The sequence below is a fragment of the Myodes glareolus genome, chromosome 6 (assembly GCF_982192425.1).
Source record: "Myodes glareolus chromosome 6, mMyoGla1.1, whole genome shotgun sequence".
Classification (NCBI taxonomy): Eukaryota; Metazoa; Chordata; class Mammalia; order Rodentia; family Cricetidae; genus Myodes; species Myodes glareolus.
In genome coordinates this window covers 24,117,186-24,141,298 of record NC_142031.1, presented here as the reverse complement: position 1 = coordinate 24,141,298, position 24,113 = coordinate 24,117,186, and the positions used below count along the sequence as shown (strand labels likewise).

Genomic DNA, 24,113 nt, shown 5'->3' with positions numbered 1-24,113 from the left:
TACGCGCTAATCTATGGGTGTAATGAGTGTCATGATACCACTAGGGGTCTTTTGTTACTATTCCTATATACCTATATATACTCTACATATCCCTATATAGAGTAATAGTCTCTCCCCTAGGGCCTATGACCTGTCTATTTCAGGTGACTGGCTCTGAGAATGGTGCCAGGTGTGGATTTCATCAGGAAGTGGTTGGTCCCATGATGACGGTGTCGCTGGTGCGCCAGAGGGCATGCGTTGCCAAGCAGGACATTTTTGATGATCATAGGGTTCACAGCTGGGTAAGGTAGGTGATGACTTTATTCCTCCAGTAGCAGGGGTGGCACCTTCAAGCTAACCAGTAGGGATGAAGCCTCCAAGTCAGTACCAACTTGATTTTACCATGTTCTGTGACCCAAGTATTGTGCTGAGTTCAGCAATCAAGTGTTACTGTTGAGCTCCAGATGGTGGCCAATGGCATTAGCAAGAGTCTTCGATTTGGGGAACCTATGGGACTTCACTTGCCAACAACTCCAGAAGAGATAACCCATTCCAGACACCAGGTATTTTATTTGATGGTCTATGGTGTCTAGTAGAGACACAGTTGCCTTATAGGGTAACTACATCTAAACTCCTTTTATCTTTTAGGAAGATTCTACAATAGTAGGTTTTCATGTGACTTTTTGAAGTGTCTTTTATTCAAATAGCATTTTGAGATGTCACTCATCCCTTCCTGTGTCCCCTCCTCCCCCCTACCTTCCTACCTCTCTCCCCATTTATACGACTGATCCACTGTTCTCTGTTAGCCCTTCCTCTCATCTCATTCTAACTCCTCTTCTCTGAAATCCATCCTAAACCCCTTTACTAATTTCCTGACCTTTCTGGGTATTCCAAGTGGAATATACATATCTGGAGATTCAAAGATAACGCCCACCAATGAGAGAAAGCTTATGATTTTCGTATGTTTGGGTTGCCTCACTCAGAATGACTGTTTCCAGTATGATCCACTTACCTGCAAACTTCATAATTTCACTTTTCTTAACAGCTGAATAATACTCTGCTGTGAAAATGTAGCACATTTCCATTTTCCATTAGCAGCTGATGGACAGTCAGGCGGTTCCCACACTAGGTATTGTAAACAGAGGGGAACGCTTGTTCATTGCTGGTCAGAGTGCAAACTGGTTCAGTCACTGTGGAGATCTGGGTACAGCCTCTTCAAAAAGCTAGAAATAAATCTATCATGTGATCCAGCTATAGTACCTGTAGGCAAATACCCTAGGACTCTACATCCCACGAAAGAGATACCTGTGAATCCACATTTATAGAGGACTTTAATCTTGTTTGTAGTTGGTGTAATTGTAGGCAGAGAAAATCGTTGCTGCCTTTTTTTTTGTTTTGTTTTCTTTATGTCCTGTAACTCTTTGGACCCTCCAAGAAGAGAATTTGATGGAGTTCCTACTTATAATCACATCCAGTGCTGAAATTGGATGGGACTGAGTAGATCTGTGATTTAAGGCACCTACAGTCCTTGGCTGAACATATATTTGATGAGTCTATGGTATAAAATAGATGATTAGAAAAATTTTGATGTAAGCACAAGATAGTAGCTATAAAATATTTGGGTTGGCAAAGCTCCCTATCAATACAAAACTAAATATATTTGGGGACAGCTCTATTTAGCAAAGTTTATCTAATTTATTAAGCTCACGTGATACTTCAGCACCTATAGTAGGTGCTTCACCTACTAACAGTCGTGTATTCTTCAAAGAAAAGTAAAATGATTTGGGGTTGATTTCCCAGACATGGAAACTATGAAGATGTAAAAATAAGGCCATATTTTTAAAATGTATTCTTCAGTAGAATACTGTCACAGAATTTAAAAAAACAGATATGGCTAATAAACTGACTAAAGTATAAGAATCTGTACAAAAATAAATATTATACTAATGCTGGAACTCAGAATATACAATCTTGATAAACTGTTTACATCTATATACTTAAGCTTTAACTTTTTATTTTTGAAAAAACACTTTGAATACACAATTTTACAGATTGTTAAAACACTATAATTAATTTTTTGGTCATTGAATACATATTTTCAAAATCATTTGCTTCTAAAACATTAGGCTGGCTGCACACAGATCACACACACCTGTGCTCTGAACACAAGCTTCAGAACCCGTGATTACTTTTCCTGGACTCTGTTCCCAGAGGAGGCTGCCACCCACAGACTGAGCTCACCACTGCCAGGAGAGGACTGAGGAGGTGTCAAATAGATGATAACCAGGAAGAGAAAATGCCCCAGCTGGTTCTGGAATAGCCAAACTAATCCTGACGTGGAAAGGAAATTTTCTCCCAGGCAATTTTCTATGAGGATTTTAGAAAATATGTCGGAAAGTATGGAAGTGAAGGAAGCGTCATACAGACGACTTGGATATACAGGTAAAAAGCTGAGGAGCGCCGTGGTCGCCACAGCAGGTACGAAGCAGATGCTGGACACATGGAACGTCCTTGCAACACTTGTCCTTCCAACAAGTGACCTGCAGTCCACACCCCAGAGCGGATGGCGAATCAGCTGCCGCACTACTCAGTCTGCCCAGGAGAGGGCGTGGAGAGCACACGTGGAAGCAGAAAAAACCACAAAAGGTGACAACAATTTTGTTCAACTCAACCAGCGCAAAGAAAACTGTAACCAAGGGGAATGTTTCAAATAAATGGGCTTGGGAGCTGTGGTTAGCTAGAATCCTCCTTAACTCAACCGGAAACCAGCATGCCCTAGCTTGGATGAGACCTGCGACAAACCCATCTCGCTCAGGAGTGGGATATAGATGGCACAGCTAATCAGGTCTTCTTGTTGCCAAGAGTGAATCACACATTATCTTCCCCACATTAAACATCCCATTTATGTCCAGCGCTCAAAAATGTGTTTCTCGGTAAAGGTCAAGAAGAGCAAACAGCGCTTGAATTTGATTGAGTTAGCTGCCAGTCACTCACTGCCAGTAACAGAAGCAGGAAGTCATTTGATGCAGGAAATCAGCTACAACTGGCAAAATGTGGTCTTTGTGTCTCCAATTAGAATTTCTTCTTTCAAAATACCTCATTTGTAGTTGGAGGAATGACGCCAAGTGGGCACCCACCTCGCCATCCTATGGCGACTTAGTCTTCTCAGTAGCAAATCTAGCAAACAAGAAGCCAGACTGCATGACGATGATTTCAGTGGGGCCTAAAAGCAAAATCAAAGCACAAGACAAACACGAGACCTCACAAACTCGGTAAGTTCAGGCGTGAGAGGCTGTAGCGTATGTGAGAGCACCAACTCCGTTCCTGACCGCATCGCTAAGCAGGCCCCCGTTCCGAAGCTGAAAAGGTCGTGAGTTGTCCAGGGTGACAGGTAAGCCATGGAGGCTGCTACAGAGCCTGTGAGGGAGAAAGCCATGGTCATGTGACTCCCTTCTTAGCTGATCACTGTTACTACTTTTCCCTTGTAACTTTGGTGAGTTCCTTTCACACTAATCTAACTTGCCTACTGCGAAACAGGACTAAGCTACCCAAGGAGGAGCCGCCCAGGGTGGGTTGGCAGGGGCGGGAGCTGTATGTGGTCTACACGCTGTTTGTTCCCCTTCCCTGTTATTTCTGACTTTACAGAAAAGAAATCATTACTTTATTATAAAATTTAAATGTTCTTCCACTATTACATGTTATAGCTTCCTTAGTACTCTGCCGTATGACTCTGTAACAAATATCCTTCTGTATTTTCCACAGTTTTAATTTATTCACGTGTGTGTGTGTGTGTGTGTGTGTGTGTGTGTGTGTGTGTGTGTGTTCATGTACATGCCACATGCAACGGTCAGAGGACAACTTTCGGGAGTTGGTTCTCTCCTTCTACCGTGTGGGGCTGAAGAACCAAACTCAAGCTGGTTGAGTTTGGTGAGTGCCGTAGTTTCTGAAGATGGTTTCTACAGGACGTCATTAGAGGGACGGCCCATCACAGTCCTTCGGTCAAGGTGAAGCTCAGCTGTAGCAAGAGGGGGCCGGATTGTTGGGGTTTCCGTCCCGCCCAGTACCCCACAACTGGCATGCCCCAAAGAGAAAATCACACACAGGACTCCATAAGATTATAAACTGATTGGCCCATTAGGTCAGGCTACTTATTAGCTTTTATAACTTATATTACCCCATTATCCTTATCTACATTAGCCACATGGCTCAGTACCTTTTCCAGAGGGGCAGCTTACTTCTTTCCTCTCCGGTGGTCTGGGCAGAACTGGCAGAGGGAACTTCCTAGAATACTCCCAGTCTCTTTGCTCCACCTCTATTTCCTGTCTGGCTTTCCTGCCCACGTTGCCTGCCTGGCCAATCAGCATTTTATTAAAATATGATTGACAGAATACAAACAATTCTCCCACACCACTCAGCAGCGATGTCCTTACCACTGTGGCTGATGTCTGACTGAAAGCTACTGAGTTATACAGGAAAGCCCAGGAAAATAAACTAGCCTTTAAGGAATTTAATATATCACTTATGGCATGATCAATCATATTTTCAACTGCTTTTAATATACAGTTTTAATAACATCAGATACAGTGATAAGGATAGAGAAGAAACTGACTTTCCCAAATTAGTTTGAATTACATAAACACAATAATACTCTGCAAACAAAAGCGACAAGCTTTGAAACTTAAATAAAATAGCCAAGCGTGCACTTATGCCTCGGAAGGGCTGGGTCTACTCCTGCTCTCCTCCACACTGCAGGCATACCTGAAAACACATCCCATCTCCGCATATGCAAGCTACTCAGTATCTCCGATGGAGTTTGTTTTTAGCACTGTGTAATTCGGGTGCCATAGATAGTTATGATGGAAAAGCTTGCAGTGTTCCCTGTGTTGCAGATAACATACCACTTAGCTAAGAGGGCCTGGATTTTGCTGGCTGTGAACAGGCTCTGTACACATTACAGGACTAAGCATTGTGCGAGAATAAAGACAGGCTTCATTCTCAGGAAAACTAGACCATTGGTGATACATGTAGTGTGGCCAACCAGCCTTCCCCTGTGGGTCAGGCCCCTCTGGAAATCAAGACTCCCAAAGGTCAGCCAGCGTCCTCAGTGGTTCTCACTCTTCCTTCTTGGTGTTAAAGATTCACCTTACACATTTATTTCTAATAGTCAATGGCATGCCTCAGAATGAGAACCCAGCTGAATCTTGCACTTTGCACCCACTTCTAAATATTCTAGAGAATGATAATTCCTCGAAAAAGTCCACAGTTAGACATGACAATCTACTGGGTATATTTTAGGAAAGGAGTGGCCTCCAGGCAGCTTCCCTTCTCACTTCTGCCATTTTTCTTCACATTTCTAGACCAGGAACAGACCCCCACTCTCGGCAGTCTAGGCTCTCTGAGAAAAGAGAAACACGATATCCTGATAGTTTCTTGGTTTTTGTTGCTAACAGGGCCACAAGGAGGCAGTCAGTCTGACACCAGGCCTGACTCCTATAAGTGACAGGAATCTTTCTAAGACACTATTGTTTTACTCTGAGCTGTCCCTTCAAAATAACACCCCAGTTATTTTCTAAGTTGTTACAATAAAATAGCCTATTAAAACAACTTAGGAAGAAAGGGTTTGTTTTGGCTCTAGTTGTTAGGGCCCAGTCTATCACAGCAGAGGAGACCTGGTGCAGGAGCCTGAGGCAGTAAAGTCACAGAGTGCTCACAACCAGGAGGCAGAGAGCTGGAGATGTGCTTAGCTAGCTTTATTTTTGTGCAGTGCAGACCTCCAGCCATGGGAATGGTACCTCTCATCTTCACAGCGGGTCTTCCCACCTTAACTACCCTGTCAAGATAATACCTCAAGAGTATGCCTGCCTCCTAGAGATTCTAAACCCTGTCAAGGTAATGCTGAGCACCACAGGCTCATCCCTTGTCAACTTGACACCCCAAGTTTTCACTTTTAAGCCATAACTGTTCACCCCTTGTCTTCACAGGCTCATGGGCATCTCATAAAAAGCAGAACGCATTCAGTCTAATTCCAAAAGTCCAGGTAACTTTTAAGAACTGCAACAGTGATTAACAGCCCAAAGTCTCTTCGGAGACCCAAAGCCATCTCTTAACATGTTTAACACCAACGAGAAGTTGCATCGTTCCAATACACAAGAGCGCCGAGTAAACATTGTCATTCCAAGAGGAAGAATAGGCACAGCCAGGAATGGTTACACCAAGTCAAGACTGAACCTCAACGGGAAAGCAGCAAACCCTGCAGCCCTAGGCAAGGGCTCAGGAAGCTGGGACTCCACTTGGTGTGGTTAAGCACACATCCCTCCCGTAAAAGCACATGTGGCAACCTAAACCCACAGCTGCACGTACTATGTGGACCCATCTCCTCTCACGGTGAGACCCGTGCCCCAACCTGTGCCAGGCTTCACACACATTTGCTTTAAACAATGGAACGAAGTCACGCCCTTCAGCAACCCCTTGATAATTTCTAGACAAACATGTCCCAAAGCACATCCCCCAAACAAGGCAGATGGGCTGATCTGGCCTGAACTGATTTGGGGGGCAAGAACAATAAGGTAAAATGTGTGCTCTCAGTGAATGCTTAGGGAGAATCCCCTACTTACCATCTTATGCTGTGCATAGCTGGGTGTGCAGAGGACTGGAATCAGATGCATTACAGGAACAGGCATGTGCAGTGAGCAAGGGCTGACATGATCCAAGCATGTTAATTCCACAACCACAGCCACTACACCCCTTAGCAACTAAAGTCTTCCTTGTCTTTTTTTTTTTTTTTTTTTTTTTTTTTTTTTTTTGGTTTGGCCTCTGTCTCCTCAGTACTGTGATTAAAGGTGTATCACTACCAGGCACTGCTTCTTTTTTGGACAATTTTCTTGGGACTTTGTGCTCTGTATGCTTTCATTTCAAGTTTTGAATAAGGGGCCAAGAATCTAGAAACAGCTAGCCCAGAGGTCAAGCACTGGTAACAGCTCCATGGCTAACATCTGGACTTTATGCCGGAGTCAACCAAAGATCCTGGGTACCTTGCCATTTCTGCTGCCTGTAGCATACACATCACCTCTCTTGAGAAGGCTCCACATTGTGCTTGGAGCTTTCCTTAGTGGATATCCCAGTGTTCTGGTATTTCTAACATCCTGGGTTCTCCACTGTAACCCAGGTGCCACAGCTTTGTGCAGGGGCCTCTCAGAACCTCCTCGAGGGGATTCTGTTCCTGCCACACATAGCCTGGAATCAGCTGCTCTCTAAAACCATGGAGCAGGACTGCATGAAGCTCTGATTTTGCGTCTTTTGTGCTTGAAGAGCTAGCACCGCTCAGATGATGCTAAGTCCCAACATCAGGGGGAGATGTGGCCTGGGTGCTTGGGACCACAGCTGTCTCTGTGCTGGACCTGGGGATCAGCTGGGGATGTGGCCTGAGTGCCTGGGACCACAGCTGTCTCTGTCTCTGTGTTGGACCTGGGGATCAGCTGGGGATGTGACCTGGGTGCCTGGGACCACAGCTGTCTCTGTGTTGGACCTGAGGATCAGCTGGGGATGTGACCTGGGTGCCTGGGACCACAGCTGTCTCTGTGTTGGACCTGAGGATCAGCTGGGGATGTGACCTGGGTGCCTGGGACCACAGCTGTCTCTGTGTTGGACCTGAGGATCAGCTGGGGATGTGACCTGGGTGCCTGGGACCACAGCTGTCTGTGTATCTGAACCTGCAGCTGAGGAAACCCTTCTCTGTATACTTTTAATGATTTAGAGGACTCTTTACCTGTACTCTCAGCTCAGGCTCTCTCTCTTTTCAACTAAATTTACATCCTCACAATTTAGAGACCCCCTTTTTTCTTGGGGTCTTGCCCTAGGGGTACATCTGCTATTGTCTCATTGCTCAGCAGGATGCCTCTCTTTGATAGTTACAGTCTCTGTGCTAACACGCTCCTCGGCTTCAACTTTTGCACTCTTTCCTCCCAACAAACTGTGTTTTTTAATATATATATATATATATGTATGTATGTATATGTATACATGTATTTCTCTTCCCACTTTCTCAACGTCTACTCCCTGTAGGCTAGAAACGTGCAATTAGAAGCCGCTACAGCTTCCAGTATCCCTCAAGTTCTCAGCTCATGGGCAGAATGAAGCAAGATTCTTACCCAAAATATCACACAAAATGGCCCCTAGCCAGTTCCTGATAGGCTCCTGATTCCCCCCGAAGCCCATGAACCTGGCTTCTGCATTTTCCTGTCTTCTGGAAAGCCCCTACAGAATGACCCATTAAGTTCTGCCTAAAGCATCAACGAACTGTTCTAGCCCAAAGCTGCAAACACTTCCATATTTTTCCCACAAAGCAGTTCTGAGGGCCTAAGAACCACATGGTCCGGTTAATCACAGCAGTGTCCCCAGTTCTCAGCACCAACATTCACTCCATTACGTAATACAAAATCCGTCCAAAGCAGTTTAAGGAAGGAAAGGTTTGTTTCCGTTTACACTTCAGGGTCTTGCATACCAATTTTCTCTACACTGAGGTAAAGGAGACTCATTACGAAGAGAGTAACTCTGGTCTAAGGAAATTCTGGAATCTTCCCTGACTCACAGGCTCCTCCTCCAAGGATATATAAGCAGCAGGACTGCTGAAGAGACTCTTGGGACCGACAAGCTGCCTGCAAGTCTGCAGTGTGCGCTGGGGTTCTAGGCGAGCTGTCACTCACACTAACGTGTGCTCCTGGTGAGCCAGAGTCGTCCGGATCCTATGAGAAACCCTCACCCACACCACTGTAACATCAGTGAGCTCATGGTTTGCCAGGCTGGTCCACTGTGGATTCCCTATGTGGGAGTGGGGGAGGTTGTTCATGTCTCCCTAGAACAGTATCACATAGCACAGAGTTCAGTCTGCTAGGCCAGAGAAGTCATAGCATCAAGAAGATGAGGTATTGGGCCTCACTGAATCTTCCATCAAGAAGCAGAGCACTTCTGGTGTTCAGTACGATTTTTCCTTTGATGTGATGTACAACACTAGCCGAGGTGATGCTGCTGCCCATATTTAGGGTGAGTCTTCTCACCTCTGTTACTCTAGTTAGGATAAGCGCTCACAGGCATGCCTAGAGGCTGACCTCCTAGGCAATTCTAGACCCTGTCAAGTGGACAGCAAATATTAACCCATCACACCCTGCTCTTTCTTCCATCACTTTCCTAGTCTATGCATCATCCAAACTGGGTGATGGAATGCTGGCGCCCTGTATTTGATGGTAAGCTAGCTGCATTGTGTGTCTGTGTTGCCATCAGAGAGAACAGACAAGGCTGCTTTTGCTTTTGTTTTGAGTGTATCTCTTTTCTTTTTCAAAAAAAAAATTTTTTTGTTTTTGTTTTGTTTTTTGAGACAGGGTTTCTCTGTGTAGCCTTAGCTGTCCTAGAACTCACTCTATAGACCAAATTGTTCTCCAACTCACAGAGATCCACCTGCCCCTGCCTCCCAAGTGCTAGGATTAAAGGTGTGCATCACCACCACCCAGATAAAAACCTAAATTCTCCCATGTCTACCACACACACAAACTACTTTTGGAGACATTCTTCTCCACCGCTTGCAACTTCCCTTGACCCTTGCTCTGAGTTGTCGACCCTGAGAAATTTCAGCGTCAGGGTTTGAATCTGACTCTGGGCCCGAGAGCATCACTGCACCTTTACAGACAGCGTGGTTGAGAAGCAGCAGGTCCCAGGCTGGCGAGAGACAGCGACACTCCCTGTCCAGACATGAGTTTAGGTCGGTTTAGAACAAACCCAGGAGTGGGCTTGTGCAGAGCCAAGTTTATACGACAGAAAGGAAGCGGCGGGTACCGGAAGTGACTGGAACGGCGGCAGGGTCACTGTCCTGTCGCCAGCGTGTGCTGCCATAGCCTGTCCCACTTATGCCTTTTTGGAGGTATCAAGGTCGTCTCTTGAGAAAGGCTCAGCCCGCCAAGAAGTGTAACTTGTGCGGCCTCTGCTCTGCTTCCTGCCTTCAGAGCCAAGCTTTCCCTTACTTGCAAAACCTGCTTCATCTAAAACTCCCCTCCAACAGCTGCAGCTTCCAGCTGTACAGGACTCGGTAACAAGCGAAACACACTGGGCAGCATGCAGCACAGAGGGCTCTGGAGAGCCAAGGAACTTCTCTTTATGAAGTTACTGTGTGTCTGGAATTCAGGCAGAATATTGACCAAGCACCTGCACGATCATATAAATTCCCAGACATTGTCTCAGTAAACAGCCAGACCATCATGTAGATCCATGTTAACTTTACTTCAGCAACAAGCGTGTACCCTGGCTAGGGAATCCAGATCGCTAATTTCCAGAAGCTGGTTTATTAATGAATGGAGACCAGCTAAGCCATGAGAGTACCATCTCTTCCAGGTGGCATGGCTAATGTTTAGACGTAGTGATTAGCAGCATCTTGAGATGTCAGCCGTTATTTAGAAACAAAGGCTGGATTTATGAAGACTATCAGGCATGATCTGGGGCTCTTAATTAGACCTACCAAGCAACTAAATTATATCTCCTGTCAATTAGCATGGACCTTTCAACACAGGTGAAAGAGGTAAATTTCTCCAACAGGTAACCAAGGATGCTTGGTATATGTTTTGCTTAATCTTCCTTTTGGAACAAATAACTTGTCTTTCAAAGCCAAAGAGATGAGTTCCAAAGATAACCTTTCATTAAATCGGAGTTAAGACAATTAGGGACGATTCTGCACTACCCACCTGAGCACGAGGTGAGGCTGTGGTATGGCGTCAGCACCAGTCCAGGTTCTTCAGCTTGGATATCTCCTGCTTGTCTCTTTCCAGCCATCCTTCACAGTAGAGCAGCTCTCCGTGCCCACCCAGACACATAAACACTGCACAGAGTCCTTACCCCAGACATCCAGGAGAAGCCAGATCAGCAGTGTCATCATGGGGATGGATCAGCACAGAATGTCAGCAAATCTCCAGAAGGTGCAGTGCCTTCTGGGTAAAGATGTCATAACTCAATGCACTCACCCTTTCACCTCATCTTTCTCCACCCCTGGATCCCACCAACTCTCCACCCCCGTTGCCTTTACAAGGGGAATATGAGGAAAGTCCAGGCAGCAGATGTGGGCCAGGGCATTTGTCCTGTAACAAGGAATATGCCTGGAATCCGTAGTCTCCTAAAATTCTAGCTGCTAAGCAGTTTTGATTTATATTTTAGCAAAACCCCACAGGCAATGGCTGAGGGTTAGGGTGAAGATTACCACTTAGCCAAACAGTTTGCTAGAAACATCTCCGTGGAGCTGGCAATAACAATTCTCTGGCCTCCAGGGGCTTCATCTTGAGATCGCGTGCTGTCCTTTTCACTCCCAGAATCAAATGCCACGGCCAGAAACATGTACTGGTGGCACAAATGTTACTCAGACCCATCTTTGATATTATTCAAGCAGAATACTAGATGTACACTGAATCTGACAGCCCACCTCTATGAGCCTGCCCTCCCTACGGTCATTCTTATTTGGAGGATAGTACTGCAGCAGTCACTTTATACATAACTGATCCCACCCTGACTGAAGGACTCTGTAGGTTGACCCCACCCCCACTGAGGGACTCTGTAGGTTGACCCCACCCCCACTGAGGGATGCTATAGGTTGATCCCACCTCCACTGAAGCATGCTGTAGGTTGGTCCCCACCCCCACAGAAGGATGCTGTAGGTTTGTTTCCTTGTGTATTACTTCATAGATTGCTTGTTTTCCTTTCCTTGTTTTAAAAAAATTGTTTACATTTTATGTGTAAGGGCTCTGCGTGCACACCTGCAGGCCAAAAAAAGGCATCAGATCCTACTATAGAAGGTTGTGAGCTACCATGTGGCTGCTGGGATTTGAACTCAGGACCTTTGGAAGAGCAGCCAGAGCAGTCATCTCTCAATCCCTCCTCTCCTCTCGGTACAGATGGAGCCATATATCCTGGTGTATCTACCTTCATAGTGAGGTTCAAATGTGTCTGGAGGACAGCTTCCTAAAGTAGGAATAGCTGAGTCAAAGATTTTTTTTATATTAATAGCTAGGGCTAAATTGACTTCTAGAAAAGACCTGGCCAATTAGCACTTATCACTGAAAATTCTAAGTGCCTATATCTAAAAGTTTCCCTTATGTCTGCACTTGGTTCTACTGGATCCCTTTGTCCCTCTTCCCAGTGTGGCCACACTGAATAAATCTTTTCCTGGTCTTTGCTGCAGTTCTGTTATTGGTGTACGAGTCAGGTGCCTAAGCATGGCTTGTTGGCGCTGCTGGAATCCAGCTTCCTCTAAAACCCGTCATTACATGCTGGAGACCAAACCCGTCATTACACGACGGGGTTCAGGGGTCATCCCTGGCATTGAAGTCCCTCGAATCTGCAGGTCCAGGGTCTGCCTGCAGAGCAGAGGTAACCGACCAGCCATTAGGACTCACTGTGCTCACACTGAGATCAGCTTTGACATTATTCAGAGCTGTCTTCAGATGACTTAAAGAATTGTAAGGCCCCATGTTTTCCCACATCTTCAGATTTCCAACAGGAAAGCTATTTCATGAATTAAGGTTTGGTGGACTTTGCATGTAAAGCCAAGGATTTGGTGAGCTAGGAGTTGACCTCTGAATACTTTCTAATCTTCAGATCTATTAAGATTTAAAAATCTCTCTAGGAGTAAATTTTAATAAATTGTATTTTTCTTAAATTCATATTCATGCAGATCTTTAAATTGACAGAAAATTATGCATACCCCTTTACAAAATGTAAAATGTCCATATTTGCAGTGGGAACGCTTCCCATATCTAATTCTTGTCTTTCTCTTGGGAAGAGTTTCAGTTTTATTGATCATTTCAGACTATTTTTTGCTTTATTAATCAAGTCTACTGCTTTTTTAGTCCTTCATCTTAAGATTTTTACTTTATTATGTCCTGCTTTTCCTAGTTTTATATAGATACCTCTGTCTGGATTTGAGGGTAAAACACCTAGTTCATATATTTTAATCTTTTATCCTACACATTTAAAACAAAATATTCACCAAGCATACTATCTGTCCATCACACAATGTTGTCATTGTTTATTTCTAACTTCCAGTCTCCAGCTGACATTTTTTCCACAAAGACAATTTTATTCAGATTAAAATTTCACATTTATTAGTGTGGTGGTTAATGTTACCAATATAAGAGAATCTGGAATCCCCTCTTCTCCTTCCCTCCCTCCCTCCCACCCCCAGGCAGGAAAAATGAAGAGTAAGACAAGCATTCATCACGTTCTGCTTCTTGAGTCTCTATGGGTACAGTGAGCTCAGCTCCTGCTGCCCCAATTCCTCTGCAGTGATGGACTCTGTGCTCTGAACTGTGAGCAGAGCAAACCTTCCTCTCTTTATGTTGCTTGTGTCCTTAGGATTTTATCACAGCAACAAGAGATGGCATTAAGGCAGTTGGGTTTATTTTTCTCGTCCTCTAGGTGTTTGTTACTACAGGTCTTCCTCATGGGCTCCATGGATCTGATTCTCCCCTACATGTCTGAGCTCTCTGGCCATAGCTAGCTGGTAGTGTGAGAAGTTGAGCTCACACCTAACGGAATTTAAAATGTGAAGATTAATATAGGATACTGACGGAAGCCTTGAACTTGTAGTTTGATTTTAAGGAGTATTTGCTACTGTTTCAATCTTTATTATGAAAATGAATGTTTCACAGGCTAGTCCTCAGCTTCGGTGTCATCTTCCTTTAAGGTGTCAGCTCACTGTTGGAGCTGGGCTGCTCACTGGGGACCCACAGAAGCGGCTCACACTGCTGCCCTCTCCCCTTCAACAGCATCTCATCCTTGCTGCCAGACAACAGTGCGAAGTTCTACTTGTCTGGCACTAGTGCTGCCGCTCAGCTCGGAGATCCTGACCCAGCAGGTCTGTGACACAGCCCAGCACTTAGCGTTTAAATGATTTTCAGAATGAATTCTAAGGTACAATCAAGTTGAAAATCAGTTTCAATAAATGTAAATTAAAATATATACGTAATAACAATTAAAGAAGTCATGAATTTGAGAGAGCAGAGGCACAGTACATAGAGTTGCAGGGGGAAAGGGGAAAGGGGAAAGGGAGAAATCACTACATTAGGAACTTTTCCTCTTGCTATGATAAAAACACCATGACTATCTTTGTTAGGATTCTATTGCTGTGAAGAGACACAATAACCATAGCAACTCTTATAAAGGAAAACATTTGATTGAGGCTGGCTCAGAGTTTCAGAGGTTTAGTCCATTACGGTGCTGGAGAAGGAGCTGAGAGTTCTACATCACGATCCGCAGGCAGCTAAAGGAGACTGCCCACTGGGTCTAGCTGGAGCATAAGAGACCCCAAAGCCCTCCTCCACAGTGACACACTTCCTCCAACAAGGCCACACCTCCTAACAGTGCCACTCCCTATGGACCAAGCATTTAAACCCATAAGTCTATGGGGGTGGGGGGAGAGGCTGGGCATTCCTAGTCAAACAACCACAATGCCCAAGGCAGCTTATGAAAGGAAGGAGGGGTTTATTTGGACTTATGGGTCCAGAGGATAAGAGTTCATCACCACCACGGGCAGGGAACGGGGAGCAGGCGGGGCACTGAAGCAGCACCTGACCACTCACCTCCAGATCCATAAACAGGAAGCAGGAAGCACCATGGGGATGGCAGGAGGCTTTTGAAGCCTCAAAGCCCACCCCTAGCAACAGATCTCCAACAAGACCACACCTTCTCATCTATCCCAAACAGTTCCGCCAACTAAGGACCAAGTATTCAAACATATGAGCCTATGGGGGCCATTCTCATTCAAACCATCACAATTATGTAATTATATGTTAAGAGAAAATTAAATTTAAATAAATACTAAGTACTGTACAAATGCTCAGTCCTTGACAAACACATCTTTTAAAATCTCCCTTTCCCCTAATCCCTGCCTCTCATTATCACAATGCAACAAGACAAACAGCCTCGGCTTTCATTATGTCTGAGCTTCTCAGTAGCAACCAACACCTCGGTTTTCTCTCCACCACTGGATCCTGGAATCTCTGCGCTCCTGCTTCTGTCCACATTGCACGACTTCCTGACACCACCTTTAACGTCTCAATAACTTCAAGTCCATTCAAGTCTTTCAGGTTCTACTCTTAAATACTGGCAGTAGTGGAAGGCATGGATAAAAACTCTGACTAATGAAGCTTACATCTTAACGGAGAAAAGAAAACATAAATTACACACTGTGGAAAGGAATCAGTGTTCCAAAAAAACTGAGTGTAAGGAGTGGATTAGGAGAGTCAGGTAGTGGGTGCAGAATACTTAGACTGGGTGGCTTGTGAGGGCTTCAGGTATTCAGGAAAATTTGAGGAGGTGAATGAATACCCCAGGAAGCTTGTACACACATCACAACCAGCACCGCTGCATTCTCACTGTACTGTTAGCATCTGAGACAGCATGGCACATATTAAATAGGACAATATTTATTATGCACATTACATTAGGATGGCAAATGTTAGCATCACCATCACAACCATTATCACTTTTCTTTCTACATGTTTAGAAGTGGAACCTCACAGGTTTGGTGGAGTAGCAGAAAGACTCACTCCCCCAGGAGATTTCTAACCAGCAAGGAGAACTTCACAGAGAAGGGCTGGATGCAGCCTGCAGGTGTGTGGTTCCCCCTTCGTGGTGCAGATTGCACTCTGCAGACTAATGGAAAGAAAGGCGCCATCCACTTGCTCTTAGCTTTACATGACATTCTGTGCTCACAACCTGTACGTCTGTTACAGTAAATGTTTGAAGTCACTACTATCTCTAGAAAAAAAATCTTGTATGAAAGAAAGCCATCTCAAACCCAGAGGCAATGTTCTAATACCCAAGTATCCCCCATATTCTGGTCTCCAGCTTCCCCAGGTCCTAGAAAACCCTCCTCCTCTCAAAAGATCAACTAAACACATTTGCCACAAAAATTAAGCTAAGTGACAGGCACAGGAAACAACTCTTACTGTGATCAAGGCTGGGACACAGTTTATTTTATTACTAATTATTATATTACACAGTGTTATCATTAACACTGTTGGAGAGCACTGGTTCTCAACTGCCATTTTGAACAACTATTTTTTTCTTTCTTTTTAGTTTTTTGAGTTTTTGTTTTTAAGAATTAATTGTCTTAGCCTTTCGGTAGTAGTGCACACCTTTAATTCCAGCACTTAGAAGGCAAAGGCAGGGGGATCTCTGTGAGTTCAAGATCAACCTGGTATACAGAGCGAGTTCTGGGACAGCCAGGGTTATACAGAAAGACTCAGACTCAGTCTCAGATAGATAGATAGATAGATAGATAGATAGATAGATAGATAGATAGATAGATAGATAATAGATAGGTAGGTAGATAAGCCAAGTTTTAAAATATTGCTTTTGAGCTAGGGATGTGGCTCAGTTGGTAGAATATTTGCATAGGACCCAGGATTTAATACCCAGCACTGCATAAATACCCATGAAATGGAGGGGGAAAATGCTATATCCAAGACCCTCAAGAATAAAGAGCCAATGGAAGGTGTGAGTGTTAATCTTAGTTTGTCAACTTGATTGGATCTGGGGTTAGTTAAGGCATGCAAGGTTATCAGGGAGAGGAACAGAGACCCTCCCCACAGGGGGCTGACACCAAAAGTTATCCATGTGGGGGAAAAGTAATGCTGCTCTGTCACCTACCCATTCCCTGCTGGTGAGCAGGTCAGCCCCTCCTGCCTCTGCAGGTGAGCAGGTCAGCCCCTCCTGCCTCGGATGGTGAGCAGGTCAGCCCCCCTGCCTCTGCGGGTGAGCAGGTCAGCCCCCTCCTGCCTCTGCTGGTGAGCAGGTCAGCCCCTCCTGCCTCTGCAGATGCTGCTCTGTCACCTACCCATTCCCTGCTGGTGAGCAGGTCAGCCCCTCCTGCCTCTGCAGGTGAGCAGGTCAGCCCCTCCTGCCTCGGATGGTGAGCAGGTCAGCCCCTCCTGCCTCTGCAGGTGAGCAGGTCAGCAGGTCAGTCCCTCCTGCCTCTGCAGGTGAGCAGGTCAGCCCCTCCTGCCTCGGATGGTGAGCAGGTCAGCCCCCCTGCCTCTGCGGGTGAGCAGGTCAGCCCCCTCCTGCCTCTGCTGGTGAGCAGGTCAGCCCCCTCCTGCCTCTGCTGGTGAGCAGGTCAGCCCCTCCTGCCTCTGCAGCAGGCATCCTTTACCAACACTGGAACCCCGCTCTTTAGCCTTCAAGGTGCAGCAAGGATCAACGGCTCTCCCGAGTCCTCTAGGCCATGGGTACCAGATTCGGATTGCTGAGGACCTCACCCGCCTGTGTACTGGGCAGCTTCTGGTCCTCTGTCTCTCCAGAGTGAAGACAGCCATGTGGACTACCCAACCCTCACCGTGGCAGCCAATCTAATAAATCCCCCTGCATCAAATTCCTATTCGTTCTGTTCTTCTAAAGAACCAAACACAAAAGGGGAAAACAACTTTGCAAAGAAGTCAAAGGAACTGATAATAGTATAGAGAAATATTTATTTTGTCTTTCTTCAGTTTAAGTAAAATTTATCACTGTACAATTATATGGAGAGAATAAGAAAACATGATCAACACCTTTTGTTCTAAGATGTGCATCTTCTTTCCTCTTACGGAATGCCAAGGCACTGCCAGGTTGCTGCTCGTGATCTGATGCACCCCAGCTCTGTGCTCAGACTGCACACAGTGAACACTGAGCTCCTAGAAACTCTAAGCTGCCTAAAACAGAGAGTTACTGAGAGCCTGGTTCAAGAACAGGAGTGAGGAGATGAACCTCTTTAACTCGGAGCAGGGCCTTCTTCAGAGGCCAGAACCCTAGCCAGGGAAAAGAATTTTTCCCACCACACTGAGGAGACCCTCTGAGAAAACTATGGCTGGAAGCTTCTCTGTATGCTAAGTGTAAAGCTACACAGTGCACGTGAGGTAATCAAGGAAATGCATGATGTGAAAACAATCATAGTTGTGGGATGTGCAAAAAAAATTCCCTTGCAAGGACAACGTCCCTTCTCTATACATCAACAGGACCATTTGCAACATCTGTTTCTTAATAATTTCCCCAGGATTCAAAGGACAAAGGCAGTAAACGGAATCACAAAGCCACATCTAACGCATTAGAAAAACAACAGACACTGCGCTGGCTGTCACTCTGTTCAAGCCTCGCTTCAGGAGGGACTCCAGACAGCAGTGTAGGACGTCCTCCCGCCGTCCTGTGATCACCTAAGCTTGCACAGCGCACTACAGAGAGCGAAGGTCTGTACAACCTATGGCTTTTCTTAGCAGTATGGAAAGTACATGAAAAATATGGGTCCCTACCTAAGCTCTTTACCTGCTTCCTCTGACAGATGAATTAAATAGCACCATAACAGGCAATAACATAGAGCCCGCCTATTTCACTGAAAGCTGGTGCTTCAATGTTGCGCGTGCAAAGAACTATGAAAAGGTGAGAACGAGCCCTGAGTGCCACTCTGTTTAAGGAAGCTTCCCGTAAAGAAAACACTAGCAGGAGTTTTACGTTATTGCAGAAAAGCTATTTTTTCCTCTTCATAAACCTTTTTGCTTCTTTCAAAAGCTCTTCCATGTCTTCCTTCTCTTCCTCGTCCTTTCCTGGCTGCCAGTCAGAATCCTCATCTGTCGGCTCATACTCTTCCTCATCCTCATCCTCATCCTCTGGACAGCTGTCATTCAGGTCGTTCTCACTGGGGTGCCCAGCATCATCACCATCTTCATCCAGAGCAGCTCTGACTGAGAAACAGAATATTGCAAACAATACACCAATCGCTATTCCACCTGGGGTTAGAGACATCTGTTGTAAACTGTCTCCCTGCAGCAAAAATTGATACATAGCTTACTACTTTAAGTTTCAGAAGGGCACTAAAGTGATCGCTTGTTTATTATTATTCTATCTCTCCACACTGGAGAGCCCTGGACTAACGTGGTCCATGACATCAAAGCAATGGTCCCTAATAACACCATGCTCTCCAGCCCTGCACCCAGCCATGCTAAGCCCACCCCCTCCTGAGAGGACTGCTCTTCCATCCCCGCTGACCTGGCCAAAGACAGAAGGAAGTGGTGGCACGTGCCACTTGTAAGTAGATGCCTGGAGACCAAGAGCCAGCCTGGAAGCTTTTTCTCTGGAAACCTCGGTGGCAGAGGGCAATCCCCCGAGCAGTGGGAGCTCAGGAAAGTCCTGTCAGACGTGGGTTCTGTCCAGACTGTCCCAGGTCCCATCTTCCTTTCCTCTGACCCTGGACCCCAGCCTGCTATAGGGAAGGTTTTCCTGACAGATTCACCAACTTTGTTCTCTCTTTCTGACTGATCTAACAAAGGAGAGACTGATTCTCTAGAGCAGATCACACTCTCTGGAGAGGATGGCTCAGGGCTTCTGCTGTCTAGATCTCGACTTCTCTTTGCTTGTTAGCTCTTTGCTCCTCTCCAGTTGCTTTGATGTCGGTTATTCTGATCTCAGTGCACACCACTCTGCTCTCTCTCCTAAGGTCTCATGATGTAAGTCCGAGCTGGCTGAACTTGCATTCCTCTGCCGTACAAGTGCTAAGTCACAGGCGTGCATCTAGTTACTCTACACACAGCTAGCTAGGCTCTCTCTTCAGTTCTCCAGTTGTTTGGTCCTAGAGAAGTTCAAGCATGGCCATTGACAGGCTTTTGAACTCACTTGGTTTTCTCCCCGTTGCAGACCTGACATTAGAGCATGACTTTCATTGTCCTATTGGAAGGGTACCCCCGCCCAGCCCCATTATGTTTTCTTAGACAGACTGACTTTTCTTCTCTTTCCGTTAGTGCTATAAGCATATGACATCATATAATTCATGTATGTTCAGACATACACTAGCCATCATTGCAAAACTCCACAAGCACAGGGCTTTATTTCAGGTGTACTGAGGCAGTGAGTCCTAGTCATCAGAAGAATCTTATTTTCTTTCTCAAAAAGACTGTTTACATCTCTCACAATTTACATTTGTATGTTTGTGCTTCTTTACCAGGAGGTCTGGAATCTATCAGAACATCTCCCAAGCACGGAGTGTTACTAATGCTCTGACTGAGGAACCGTTGCTGCACCACACAAGTGCCCCTGCTCTGGAGCTCCACACTAAGCAGTTTGCTAACAGTGCCCAGCAGACACTTTGTTTTCCCCCTTTGGAGACAGGATTTTGCTGTGTAGTCCAGGATGGCCTCAAAAGTGTAATTCTTCTGCTTCAGAGTGCTTAGGTTACAGACTGGCTAGACATGTGTTAACATGGTTTTAAATGGTTTTATTTGTTTGTTTGTTTGTTGTGTATGTGTGTGTATGTGTGCAATAGGTACAATGGTGCACATGAGAAGGTCAGAGGTCAAGGAACCAAGCAGTGGATGTCCCGTTTGTAAAATCAGTAACGCACACGATTCAATACCTTCAGTTTTCATAGTTGTGACTCCCAGCAGACATGCATGGGATTCAAGAGCATAACATACTTTAAGAGCTCACAGTGTTTTCTTGTATTAGACTCTGTTTATTTAAAATATAATTTCTGAGTATACCTGCAAAATCAAAGTGAGCTTGCTTACTACAAAGTAAGGTGAATATAAAAGTTATTATTTTTCTTTCGCAGCTTTCCCCAGTAATGCTTACAGATTTTTGGTTTTTTTGTTTCTTTTTCCCACTAGTCACTCTAATTCTTACGGTTGGTCATTCACAGGGTCCCAAAAAAGTCTTGCAAAAATCGTCATGGTTTATGAGAAACAGTAAGTATCTGAGTCGAGACACCTGTGTTGTAAGCAGGTCGATGCTTTCTACTTCTATGATAAACACTGTGACCAAAGCCACCTAGGGAGGACAGGGCTGGTTCCATTTGACCAGTTACAGTCTATCATTGAATGAAGTCAGGGCAGGGACTCAGGCTGTTTACTGGCTTGCGCTCTGCTTCACACTTAGCTACCTTTTTTTTTTTAACAGTCCAGACCTACATGTCTAGGGATGTTGCCACCCACATTGGGCTAGGCCCCACCATATCAATTAACAATCAAGAAAATGCCCCATAAACATGCCCACTGGCCAGGCTGATTTGGATAAATCCTTAGTTATGGATTCCTCTTCCCTGGGGACTCAGTTTGTGTCAAGCTGACAATACAACTAACCAAGACAATGATGAATTTTATCTAATGGAATTAAATATTTTTTAATCTATAAAGCAATTAAGTTGTCTCAAAGATCCTCTGTAACTCTAAAATATTCATTTGAAAGTCAAAATAGGGCTTTTCAGCATCTCTACAGATCAGTGTAACAATGTGAACTGTGAAAACGGCCTGACAGCCCAGCTGCCTGAAGACAGAACTGGAGAAATAAGCTGTCATTTACCTTTACAGACTGATGGAAAACACTTATCTACCATAGCGGTGAAAACAGCTTTTAGAAAAAGCAATAAACTAGAGGTCTGACCTCACCTGCTGTCCATGCTGGCCTTCTCTAACGCTCTAATTGCCCTAACTCTGCAGAGGAAGCTGTAAGACCAACACAACATAGGAACAGCAGAATGACATAGCAGCTCAGGGCTGGGACACGGCTCTGCGGCACAGCTCTTGCCTAGCACAAACTACTGGGTGAGTTTCCCAGGAGAATCATCCAAACTGCTGCTATATGTGCCTCAGAGCTGATTAATAGCTTAGTTCTTCAGGTTTTATTTTCCTTTTTCTTTCCCATAAATATTATTTGGTACAATACCTCTAGAGAAGAAAAATTTATTATACACTATAATATTTTTAATAATGTTTCATTTTACAACCAAAGACTAGTTTTTTTCTTTTCTTTTTTCTTTGATTGCTTGTTAGTTTTTGTTTTTTGAGATAGAGTTTCTCTGTGTGACAGTTCTGGTTATCCTGGAACTTGCCTTGTAGACCAGGCTGGTCTCAAACTCACAGAGGTCCGCCTGCCTTTGCCTCCCAAGTGCTGAGATTAAAGGCGTGCACCACTACTGCCCAGGTTAGTTTGTTTTGTTCTTTTGCTTTTTAATGTACCAAGATGGTAATGGGTTTTCACATGTAGTAAAGCAGCTTGTAAACATCTGCTGCATTGTATCCCCCTGCATCAGGTCCCCGACAGCCCACACTCCTGCATCATCAGGTCTCCGACAGCCCACACTCCTGCATCATCAGGTCCCCGTCAGCCCACACCCCCGCATCAGGTCCCCGACAGCCCACACTCCTGCATCATCAGGTCCCCAACAGTCCACACCCCTGCATCGGGTCCCCGACAGCCCACACTCCTGCATTCTCCCAGCTCTCCCTATCTAAGTAGCAGCTTGAATCTCAGGTAAGCCCTGTTACTTATCTAGAAAGAAAGTGGGTTCTGTTTCTTGGGGGAAGGGAGAGTATATCAGTGTGTATACACTACTGCAGAAATTTAGAAGCTTTAAAGCAGCTCTCAATGATCCCTCTGAGTTCTTGCAACAGCATCAGTTGTCTGGAAGGATGAATACCACATAGACAGGGTGCATACCTCATAGTAAGGAAATACTGCACAGGGGGGCTTGAGAGAACAGCTCCACTAGTCAGAAGTGAATGCTGGTGATAACTGCCTGTAGATGCCGTCAAGAGGGCAGACAGCTAGCAAAGTATACGACAAATTTTCCTGGCACTGATTTCTCTTGCATCCACTATCTTGTGCCAAGGCTCCAGCACTCTGAAAATGTGTGGAGAGCTAGTAAGAGCTCATGCCAGCTAGAGAGAGAAGAAACGTGGCAGGTGACAAGAGGAACAAGCAGCGCCACCCCTGAGCAGCGACATGTAGAAAACTCTGTGGAGCCAGCACTTCAGAGGGGCTGAGTGAGAAATTAAACACCCAGAGTCTAGTGTGGCTGCTTCCATACTGATCCTGTGCTATACTGTATTATCTAATGTGGGCACGGGTGTCCACCTCAAATGCAACATGTTTTCAAAGAAACAGACAAGGGCTTGGTTTTCTCCTTGCTTCCCCTATGTGGAATGTCACCTCCATTCTCCTGATCACCTGCACTACTGTCCAAGGCACTGCTGTTTTCTCACCCTCATGCTGGCCTCCGTCCCATGCACATCAGTTGGCAAGTCTATTGATTCTTTCAAGATCTCTTAACTTTGGGGCACTTCTCATATCCCTGCGACCCTTCTCACACAGAAGACACATGGCACAGGAAAAAATGAGTATGTGAGGAAATGAATCTATACATATATGAGATAAGGATCTGTGCAATGCAAAACATTAAACATCTGGGAGATGAGAAAAACAACTGTCAGAATTCTGTCTTAGATATCCCTAAATTAGAAAATGTGAGACCCTAACATTTAATTTCTATTTAAAGTATCCAGACCTACAAGTTTTAGAAGAGGAAAGATGTTCTGATTACATCAGTACACAGAGGGACCCAGAGCTCAGAGCTGTTCCTACTACACTGCTCTAGGAGCTCCCTGGGAGCCCGAAGCCAGCTCGCTCTCTCTCTCTCTCTCTCTCTCTCTCTCTCTCTCTCTCTCTCTCTCTCACACACACACACACACACACACACACACACACACACACACACACCAGGATAAACCCTGTTTGTAACTGGGCACAGTAAGGGATTAATAGCAACAATAATGAAACGGACTAAATCAACAACAGTAGTCACATCTTACGAGCTACTTATTTTGGGACTTTTCCCTTTGCTGTAACTGAAACAGTGGGAAGCAATACTGAGACGCTCAGGCTACCTGGTTAACCGTGCTCCATGCATGTGATACCGTGCTGCTAACAAAAACAGGTGATGCCCGTACAAAAAAAAAATTTCTTTAAACATTCACTGTTGAATGTTGTAATTATATTGTAATCTCAAAATTACTTTAAGTTCACAATTCTAAAGTACATTCTTCAATTAGAAAACACTTCAACAAATCCCAACAAACTTTGTAAAGACTATCCAGATATTTTAAACTATGCTATATAATGCATAATGACAGCTTTTAGGTAAAAAGCTCCTATTTCTATAAAGATAGACAACGTCTTTATATGGAATAATATACCGGCATAACTTCCCAGTAAAATACAGTTAAATAAAACATTGCATTATTGCTAGAAAATCATTAAATCCAACCCAGTAAAGAATTCTGTCACGTAACAGCCCCTAGACCTCGCCA

The 24,113-nt window shown here is 44.9% G+C and overlaps 1 protein-coding gene across 4 annotated transcripts in view; it reads right to left on the bottom strand.

Annotated features, from left to right (window-relative positions):
- Positions 1 to 2,087: 2,087 nt before the first annotated feature.
- Aplf (aprataxin and PNKP like factor) overlaps positions 2,088 to 24,113 on the bottom strand; it is a 64,616-nt gene continuing 42,590 nt past the window's right edge. For 2 of the 4 annotated variants that reach the window (XM_048416481.3, XM_048416482.3), the window contains exon 10: positions 17,461 to 18,719. In XM_048416481.3, coding sequence (XP_048272438.3) covers positions 18,505 to 18,719 — 215 coding nt within the window. In that variant the 3' untranslated portion in view covers positions 17,461 to 18,504. Of the gene's footprint in view, positions 3,397 to 17,460; positions 18,720 to 24,113 lie in introns of those variants that run through there. The other 2 variants (XM_085690613.2, XM_048416483.3) reach the window with 2 other exon arrangements.